Genomic DNA, 10,629 nt, shown 5'->3' with positions numbered 1-10,629 from the left:
ATTCAGTGAACTTTTTATACCTTTCGAGAAAATCACACTATTTCATTCATATGAAAAACAAAACAAAAAATAGGAAAGGAAAAAATCTTCTTTCTTTATTCCATTTAGTTCATTCAAATAGTTATTTTTATTCCTTTTTTTATGAAAATTTAATTATTAATAAAGTACAATAATTATATTTAGATTATGATTAATGGGTGTATTAAGGATAGGGTTAATGATTTTACATAATTTTTAATGTATACCAAATCATGATTGTTCAATTTGGATTTAATGATTTAGATTTAATAAATATGATAATCATGCAAAGATCCCATATCAAAAAATATATCTATTAAAACAATTTCTCTAAAAACTAAAAAGTATATTATTTTTCCAGATTTGGGTCGTATAGTTTTTTTTTTTTTTTGAAAAAGAATCTTTTTAATTCAAGTAATTCCCGTTTTATTTGACAGTAATTTTGATTGTTCCTTTCAAAACATTAAAAATAATTTTCACTATTAAATTATTGAAATTGTAATTAATTTCTTGAGATGACTTTAAAATTAAAAATAAGATTTACTTGACAACAACTTAATGCTTTTATTTTCAGTTTGATTTATTTTTGAATTTGAATTATGACAAACAATATTTTTCAGCATCAAGAAAATATTCATGGAAAATTATTAACATGTGTATAAATTTTTTCTTTTCTTATGTTGCTAGTTTTTATTTTATTTTTTATTTTTATTCTAAAAGAAAAAAATAAATTATCACATTGATAATTCTACATTTTACATGTGTAGGAGAACCGGGGCCAGGAGCTTGATGATTGCAGCTGAATGGTGAGGAGCGTGACTGGAAGATTATTTACAGGCGTTACATTTTCTTTCTAGTTTTTCTTGAAGATTTTGGGAGATACTATCATGGCTTCTCTTGTTTGTTTTAATTTCTTTATTTTGAGTTTGGAAGTGCTCTGATGCTAATAAGTTATGTTGTGTGGTTAAATTGAAGTTTTTGGAACTAAAATTAATTGTCTCGCGTATCATTAATATAAAGAAATTACTGATGAAATTAAACGGAACCTTTTAGCTATTTATTGATTTGCTCATCTTTTTTATTGCTTAAAAAATTAAATCTACAATTATAATTGAAAAATTAAAAAACAAAAATCACTTTAACCATTAAATCTACTTCTTGAAGTTTATAAAACTCTCAATCAATTACCATTTATATATTTTTTTTGTTTTCTGTTCCTTTCTGTGTGTGTGTTTTTTTAAGTGATGGACAATCATCGCTAATAAGAGCATATGTTAGGGGTTTATAGTGTCGAGGAGTATGATACCTTTCTTCTTCTGCAGTTCTCCTCCTCTGTTGCTTGGTGGCGATTGCAGACACGTGGGAGCAGACATAACACAGGATGTCTGAAAAACACATGGGCTTTGAGCCCGATAACATGGTTGGGGTTTACATACCTCGAAAGCCCGGGAAAACTATCAAAGCTAATGGTCCGCCGCCCGCGTAGAATGCCAATCAAAACGAAGCCTTCAGAATATGCAAGATTACACGTGGCGTGCCTTTATCCATCGTACTTGTTACATTAAGCCTAGAGTTTGGTCGGTGCAAGGCTGGGTCGTGGGTTTGCAGATGCATCTCAAAATTATGTTGTTTTGATTTTATAAAATTAAAATAATATTATTTTTAAAAAATTAAAAAAGTAAAATGTTCTTTGTTGGAAAAAAAATTTAAATTATAATTCTTAAAGCAACCAAATCTCATCCAATTTTTTTCAAATCAATTAGAACATAAATTAACTTATCAGATTATTTAAATTTACATGAGTTAGTTTTCAAAATAATTTTTTAAAAAATCTAACTCAAATCAAGCTCATAACCCGTTCAAACAGAGTTTAGTTAACTATAAACTAAAAGAGAAGGGAATTTTAGTACACCCCTCCTCATAAAGCAATATTCATTTGGTTAGTACTTTGCTTCTTCTTCTTCTTCTTCTTCTTTCCTTTTCTTGTTTGAATTTTTTTCAATTAATATATTTTTTTTATTTTATCTTTTAATATTATATTTTTTCTATTGAATTATCAGACTCTCATTATATGCAGTGGTGGAGGGAGAGGGGGCTGGCAAAGGGCCCCGACCCTTGCAAGGAAATGCCCCTCCCTTATAAATATTTATAATTTTAATAAAAATAACTGAAATTTTTTCTTGGCCCCCTCTAATTTATAATTTGGCCCCTCCTTTTTTTTTTTCTTGCTCCGCCCCTAATGACATGGATTACAAGTTTGGTGGGTTAATTTTGTTTGGCGTATTAACCTGATTGACTCAAGTTTTTTTTTTCTTCTTAATTAACTCCTTTTAAAAAAAAAATTCATTTAATATTGGGTTGATTGGGGATTAGATTTCTTGGTTTTTGTTTTTACTTTTTATTATGTTATTTCAACCTCATGACCCGAAAACAATTCTTAATGGGTTAACCCGAGTATACTCGAGTTGTTTTTTAATTGATTTTTTTTTTCCAATTTCATCATTCAACATTAAGCCAGTTACGAATTGAGCTTCATAATATTTTTTTTTTATTTGCTTTCTGTAAGGATATCTTGGTCTCATTATCATGGTTGCATGTTTTGACATTTTAACCCTGATTAAATTGGGTTGGTTTTTTGTTTTTTTTCTAAGAGGTTATCTTAGTTTTAGAACTCAGGTCACGAATCCTTCAATGTTGGATTTTATTTTTATTAGATTATTCACATCTCATGACATGGATCATGAATTTGACGAGTTAACCTAATTAAACCGGTTATTTTTATTTTTTTATAATTGATTTTTTTTTCTAATTTCATCATTTAATATTGTGTTTGATTGAAAACTAGATTTTATGATTTATTTTTATTTTTTATTTATTAGGTTATCTTAACCTCATGATCTAGTGATAGTGTTTAACATGTGTTGACTTGACTTATTTTTTATATCATTTCTCAATTAGAATATTTATAAATTTCATCGTTCAACATTGAGTCCAACAAGAGCGATTAGAAATCGAGTTTCATAATTTGTTTTGATTTGCTTTTTATGAGATTATCTTAGTCTTTTAACCAGACTCACAGATTCAGTAGGTCAACTTGGGTTAAATTAGATCATTTTTTTTATTTACTATCTATGATGTTATCTCGTTTTGATTATCTAGGTTATGGTTTGATAAATTGCCACAAGTTGAATTTCTTTAACAATAAGGTTATGGGCGTTTTTGGTTTTTCATTCTTATTTGCAGAGTATAGTTACTAACATACCCTTAGAGTTAAATAATCTACAGCTAAGCTTTGGGGTTTTTTTTATCATTTTTTTTCATTAATATTGTTTGGGGGTAAGGGCCAATTTGACATTTTCATAAATAAAATTAAAAAAGTTGCAAGCACGTGTTTCAGACGCGCCAACATATGGGAGGCTCCCTCATCCTTTGGGTAGTGCGTGCAACGCCTTCTAATTGCTAATAATCACATTACAGGATGGCTTTCAATGCGTCTCACTGCTCCATCATGGTTGATCGGCGCGTGTCTCCGCCTAACGCGCAACCAAGCCCCAACAATGTTTTTTCTTCCCCCCTCCCTTTTTTCTCACTCTCTAACCTAGAAAAATATGCAACTCTTGTAAAAAAATGAAAAAAGGTGTGTGATTTGTTTAACTCATCATATTTGGTCTTCATTTTTTTGGTTGTATCAAGTTTCATTTATATTTGTTTTTAATTTGGTCCCTTGTCATTTCATTTTTCTATCAAATCTGTCATCTTATTTTTCGATGTTTTAAGTTTGATCCTCAATGTTTTGATTTTTAATTTAAATTCTTGGATTTTTTTATTAAATTTTAATTTCTTTTCAATTTCATCCTTGAATTCATGATCTTATTTTTCATTTCTTCATGTTTGGTTATGATTCTCTTGAGTTTTTTATTTTTAAAAAAAATAACATATCACAAATTGAGATTCAATGATCAAATTGAAAACAAATCAAAATTTTATAAAAAAAATCCAAGAACAAAAATTCAAAATCAAATTAATAAGACTGAGAAAAATCAAGGAAATTCTGAAATTTTGCATGGCCAAACAATATTTTCTAGGAGACGAGAGACAAAAGTGGAAGAATGATAAAAAGCCATTCATGCCTTGCCGCCACTTCAACATCGCCACACGTTATCACAGAAGAAAGAGGATGCTGTGACACTTTTCAATGACATAGTATGAGACTAAGAGTTAATGTTGTATTGCTGGAAGGCGTGTCATACACCATCAAAAGGCAATTAGGCCTCCTACATAAAATGACACACACTAACCACCTTTTATTTTTTAATACTATCTTATATTTATTAAAATAACAAAGCATTCCTTAACTAAGCTAATAATAATGGAAAAAACGAACGTGAAAATGCAAAAACACATTTGGATGCCAATTTATATATATTTTTTGTTTTATTGTGCTTTGAAAAATATAAAAACACTTATTTGTCTTCGTTAATTCAATAATGAGTAATGACTCTTCTTAAATGACTATTCTAATGAGTCTACTATGCTTGTTAAATAACTACTGCCTTTAATAACCTTAATAACTGGTTCAATATTTTTTTATGGTGATAATAGCAAAACTGCTATTACATTGTTTTAGTGATGTGTGCTGGTGAGAGTGAACGGAGTTTTTCAAAGGGATTCTAACTTTTGTTAATAATTTTATATAATTTGCTAAAACTTTTGAATGATCAGTTGATGTTCCCTCCCTTCTTTGCTATTAACGAGAAATTTATCAGCCACTACATGGTTAGACGTGGTGGACCCGTAATATATAATGTGATATTTTCTGCAAGTCTTCGTCAATTTTATTTTTTATTTTTTAATTCTTGAGTCTTTGTTAACATTTTAAGTCTTGGTCAATAATTCATATTGATATGAACGAATGGTTCCTCGGAGCCACAAATACCACCAAAGCAGCACAAGTCTTGCTGCTGTTCCAGGTTTTGCGACGAACAGACTTGAACCCTTGATTTGAAGCTGGTTCATGTGTTAGCACAAACGAACAAGCTGTATATTGTCGAGTCCAGATGTGAGTTATTCATCATTGCACACTTGAATTAATAATATTCTGTATGTTATTCATTTAGCCATGAATGGTATATTTTTGGTCTGTCACCATTTGTTTCTCAACTTCTCTTGATTCTTACTTCTGTTTCTTCCCTGATTCAAAATATCCAGGAACGAAGACGAGAAAAAAGAGAGAGAGAGGTAGAAGATGCTGGAGGCATTGTCAGCAAAGAAAAAGGAATTCCGTGGTTTAAGACTTAGCAACTGGCTAGCAGCTTATGCGATCTATCAACTTGAGTATTTTTACAGATGAAACTGCATGATTTGAGTGAATCTACCACATCAGAACTGGGATGACAAGGTGCAAGAAAGAGACTACCAGTTGCAGGCTTGCAACTGTACAGGTACTGTCATATGATCGACACGGGCAAAATAAATAGCCCAACCAGGCCTAAGGAAGAGGAGGAGGGGAAAGAGGAAAGAGAAAGAGCCCATCCAAGGCCCAATATGACAGCCCCAGCCCGACCCGAGAGGAAGAAGAGAGAAGAAAAAAAAGAGGAAGGGAAAGGGAAAGGCCCAATTTAACAACTTGTTGGGCCAAATGGCCTAGACTTCGTCAAAGATTTGAGAGAACGAAAACAAAACATTTCAGCCTCGAACAAGCGTATGTTTTTGGTGCTGTGCAGTCGAGGAAAGCAAACTGTTTTTGCCTCTAAAGAAGAAGATAGGATGATAAGGTATAACTAAATTGTCTTAACAGTTATGACATGTTCGAACTAGTTTTCCTACAGCCAAACTAACGGACTGCAATAATTAAATCGTATACAAGTAATTACTTTGGTTTGGTTTTCTCTTCTTTCTTTGAAGAAAGAAAAAATCCCTTTTAAAAATGAGAAAAACTATTCAAATCCAAGTTGCACTTACTGATGTATTTTTCTACCTTGTTTTACCGAGAGCTTTTTCGTGGTGAATAAAATTTTTATCTTATCAAACAATAAAATATTGTGTATTGATTCTCTTTTAACAGTTTTAGGACACTTCGATTGAGACCAAAGCAAACAATATTTGGGACCAATCAGATTATTCATTTCTTATTATTGTGTGTTTTAAAATATTTTAAAAAAATTTAATTTTTTTATTTTTTATTAACTTTAAATTAATATGTTTTTAGTGTTTTTAAATGATTTTAATATACTGATTTTAAAAACAATTTTTTTTAAAATAATAAAATATCATTAATATTTATTTTAATACAAAAAATTATTTAAAAAATAATTATAATTATATCATCAAACAGCTTGTATAGCTTGTATAAAGATGCCATAGTTTGAACCCTCTTTTTCTTACCCTATCGATTGTTTTTCGAGCATCCTCGCTCGATTTCGAGGAGACATATTCTTTATCTCTCTCCCTCTGTCTCAGACGCTCTCTCATCAAGTACTAATTTTTTCTCTCTGGATTGTTGTCCTTTTTGTTTGGAGTTTTCAGTACTTTCAATTGCTTTGTTTCCTGCAGATACCAGCCAATTCAATGGAAGGTACTCCATCTGAGCTTGTCGGAGGTAGAGTACAATCCTTTTATATATCTATGATAAATGAGTATTTAGTTGGCGAGATCTCTAATTTATATGTTCATCATTTCTCACGTATTTTCCCCGAGCTTGCTATGTTTAACTAAGCCTGATTTTGCTTTCCTGTTGCTGTTGTTTGGGTTCCACGAAATTAATTTTAAATCTTTTTTTATATATAAAAAAAGAAAGGCAATATAATCGTCATTCAAACACTTTGGAAAGTTACCCTATTAAAATCAATTAGAGTTGAATATAACTAGAAGGATCAGATTTGTTTAAAGGGTTTTTTTTTTTTTTAAAAGGGATATATATAGTTGAAAGTAAAGAGAAAAATGAACAGCAATAATTCATGGTAGTAATGTATTATGGATATATCCTGTTCTGATCCTTGATTCGCTAAGTTGAGTCGGATCATGTAATTAAACATGAAACAAAGTTATCATTAGTGCTGTGCGGTTAACCATTTTATCTCCTCGTCACCCGAGTATCAACCTTAATTTATTACAAATAAGAAAAAAAAAAGAAAAAAAGACAATAAGCTTCTGCATAGTTTTTGTTGAGTGTACAGATCAATTTAATTAAGCAACTAATCCTTGATTAGGTAGCTAGGGGCCGGTGACTACAAGTTTTATAACAGTCCTTTGTTTTTTGGAATTATATTAGTCATATTTAGCATATAATTAATTGGATAAATACAAACGGATGGCTAGAGCTTCTTTTCTAGTGAAAATCTTGACAGTACTGGTACCTACGTCTAGAACCCATTAATTAAAATGGTGGTGAATTCATCCATATTATATTGATTTGTGACTGTTTTATAGATATTAATATATGAAGAAAACCAATAATGCTAGGATATTGAAAAGCTAGTGAACGCATTCGATTATTGGTTAACATATTAGGCAAGTTTTTTTTTTTTTTTTTTTTTTGTGTCACAATCTCAGTATATATACTTGAGCTCTAGTATAGTTATTTCGAGTTTTGTTCTCCAAAATCTTAAACACGTGAACAGGTGATCATAATGATCAAACTGTCCAACCGTCAGCTGAAGATATTAGAAAAGAAAAGAGACGGCAAAGAGACAACAAACGTAAGGAGAGAGAGCAGGTAGAAGTGAATGAGTAGTTTATCATCCCCTCCATGTTTTTTTTTCTCTCTTTTTAAACCCCATAAATAGTTAATTTATCCTTTTCTCTTTCTATATATGATATGTATGGGCAGCGAGAGATAGAAGGCACTCAGAGAGAGTTGAAAAAGATGAAAGCAGATTATGCTAAGTTGGAGATAAAACATGCCAAATTAAGCGGAAAACTGAAACAGTTGGAACACGATGTGGAGCAAGCTAGAGAAATTCGCAGGCGGCTGGAGCAAATAGTTGAACAACAGTATATTATGATCAACATGCTTCAGATACTTGTAAGGCTGCTGTTTCTCTTCCTACATACATACATACATGCATACATAGTGATAAAGTTACTTGATATTTGGGATAGTAGTTAATCAACATAACATATAAAACTACTTGAATTTCTTGTTAATCCAAAGAACTCACAATTTACTAAGAAGGTCTTGAATACCTGCAGTGAAAGAATTCCAATTGAGAGATTCAAAGATGCTTTGATAGTAAAATTAGCATCTTTTTAAGAAATATATTGAATAATTTAAAGCAATAAAAATAATTTCAAAGTCTTCAATTCCAAGGACCAAAATTTTTTTTTTTTGAATTTTGAGTTTTATTTATATTATATATGAAGTCTTGGACTTTTTATATACTTTTATACTTTCTGAACTTTATTGTTTCTATATAAAAAAAAAAATCATCTGCTTTCAATATTATTAATAAAAGATAAAAAATCATCTTACATATGAGACAACAAATATAAAAAGATCCCTTAAGAGATCTTGTACATGCCTATAAACATAGAAAAATTATTATTTTATAGTGATTTATCATGTTTTTAACATTTACATTGTAAAAAATCGCTCAGGATTAGATATAAAAGCATAAAAATTAATAAAGCTGTAAGCAAACAAATCAGGATCATACTACTTGTACTTGGTTGATTGCAAGTACATATTTTGAACTTGGTTATTTTTTATTTTTGATGTCAATAGCATAAATACATTGCTGCACACATTTTGATCCTCTGCTAATAATGTAAAAACACTTTTAATAGAACACTAGCTCATTTTCCTTCTCTTTATATATAAATCACTATCTTAATCTACGTATACAGATTGGAATGACTCCTCCCAGCACATTTGGCACTGGAGAGGCAGGACTACAAGTTCATCACCTACCAGTTTCTCAATCTGGAACTACAGGGCTGCGTCAATCACCTGTCCCTCAGGGGTGGGCACATGTATGTCTCCATTTTTTTTATAATTGCTTGCGTCCCATTTCTATTTTTCATGAAGAAAAAATTGTTGTTTCCCTGCGCGACATAATTTTTCCTTTCGTTTTCTTTTAAAAAATATAGAAAATCAAACAATTGAAATGTCAAATTTTTTAAACTAAGTGATCTTAAAAAATTGTAATAACAATTGTTGGTTTTGCTTTTTTTCAACAAAAAAATAAGAATAAAAATTTTTTATTTATGTTTTCAAAAACCTGAAAATTAAAACAAAAAACAAAAACTTTAATGATATCAAACAATCTTCTTCTTCTTCTTCTTCTTTTTTTTTTATTTCGAATGTGTGCTAACAAATTTTTTTTTATTATACACAGGGAAACAATGTTGAGCAGCCTTCCTTGACTTCTGGTGGTGATCTGTTCGGTGATCTTAATCACTTGAACAACACTTATCCTCCTAGAACAGCAATGACGTTCGGTAGCTCGCCCAGGCAAGGGTCACCTGTCGTACCTCAAGGGGGGCCACATGTATGTCTCCATTTTCTTTATAATTACTTGCATCCCATTTCTATTTTTTTATGAAGAAATAATTGGTGATTACCTGCGCGGAATAATTTTTGTTTTTGTTTTCTTTTAAAAAATAAAATTGCAAACAATTGAATTCTCAATTTTTTTAAACGAGGTGATTTTTAAAAATTGTAGCAACAATTGTTGGTTTTGCTTTTCTCAACAAAAATAAGAAAAACAAATTTTTATTTATGATTTCAAAAATCTGAAAACTAAAGCAAAAGTCAAAAACTTAAATGATGTCAAACAATCTCTTAATTCTTTTTTTTTTTTTTTTATAATGGGTTGTAACAATTTCTTTGTTACAAACAGGAGAACAATAGTGAGCAGCCTGGCTCAACTTATGGTGATCAGTTCCTTAATTTTAATGGCTGATCGAGTAATGATGGATAAGTACTGGGATGGAAGCAACAATATCATAGACGAGTGTTATTTGAGTTATGAATGTTGGCATGTACTAGTAATGATGCTGGGAAGACAAAGATTTTCATTTATCAGAATCTCGTACTATAATCTATGAGTGTTTTTTTTATGTTTTTCAATAAGATATACTTGTAACAATTGATTGAATAATTGCTTGATTATTATAAGTTGAATTGTTCGTTCCTCTCAAGATCGGGTATTGGATAGAAAGGAACTTAGTTGTTTTAATTTCTAGCTAGGGATGTAGAATTTGCAATAGTTATTTCACTCGGCAAGTAAGAGATTTTTTTTACCAAAAAAAACATATACAAATCTTTTCAATGTATTTTTATATATATATTTTTTAATATAAATTAAAAAATTTATGCACACATTTAATTAAATAAATCAAAAAATATTTATATAAATAAATAAATAAAATTATTAACAAGAATTATATATGAGTATATATTCTATCGTGTAGTTTTTAATTCCCATCAATTTCATCCCCAGTTTTTTGTCAATGAAACTTCTATAGTTTCGTGTCTTTTTCATATTAGTTCTTGGCTATGAATTTCTTTCAATTTAAGTTCTAATTGATCCTAAAATTTTTATTTTCTTGTAATGTTGCTCTTGATTTCAATCAATTAACTTGGTGAAAATTAAATTTCATCTCTTAAAA

At 29.9% G+C, this 10,629-nt stretch overlaps 1 protein-coding gene across 1 annotated transcript; it reads left to right on the top strand.

Moving 5' to 3' along the window:
- The first annotated feature begins 6,391 nt into the window (after window positions 1-6,391).
- Window positions 6,392-10,158, top strand: LOC118036993 (uncharacterized). Its single transcript, XM_035042871.2, has 7 exons — window positions 6,392-6,492; window positions 6,571-6,616; window positions 7,638-7,732; window positions 7,847-8,041; window positions 8,863-8,988; window positions 9,354-9,506; window positions 9,858-10,158. Exons 2-7 carry the CDS (start codon window positions 6,586-6,588, stop codon window positions 9,918-9,920), a joined length of 663 nt encoding a protein of 220 aa, XP_034898762.1. The 5' UTR covers window positions 6,392-6,492; window positions 6,571-6,585; the 3' UTR covers window positions 9,921-10,158.
- Window positions 10,159-10,629: the final 471 nt, after the last annotated feature.

The sequence above is a fragment of the Populus alba genome, chromosome 14 (assembly GCF_005239225.2).
Source record: "Populus alba chromosome 14, ASM523922v2, whole genome shotgun sequence".
Lineage (NCBI taxonomy): Eukaryota > Viridiplantae > Streptophyta > Magnoliopsida > Malpighiales > Salicaceae > Populus > Populus alba.
Note: the sequence above shows the minus strand (reverse complement) of the source record. Positions and strands in the feature narration are given on the sequence as shown.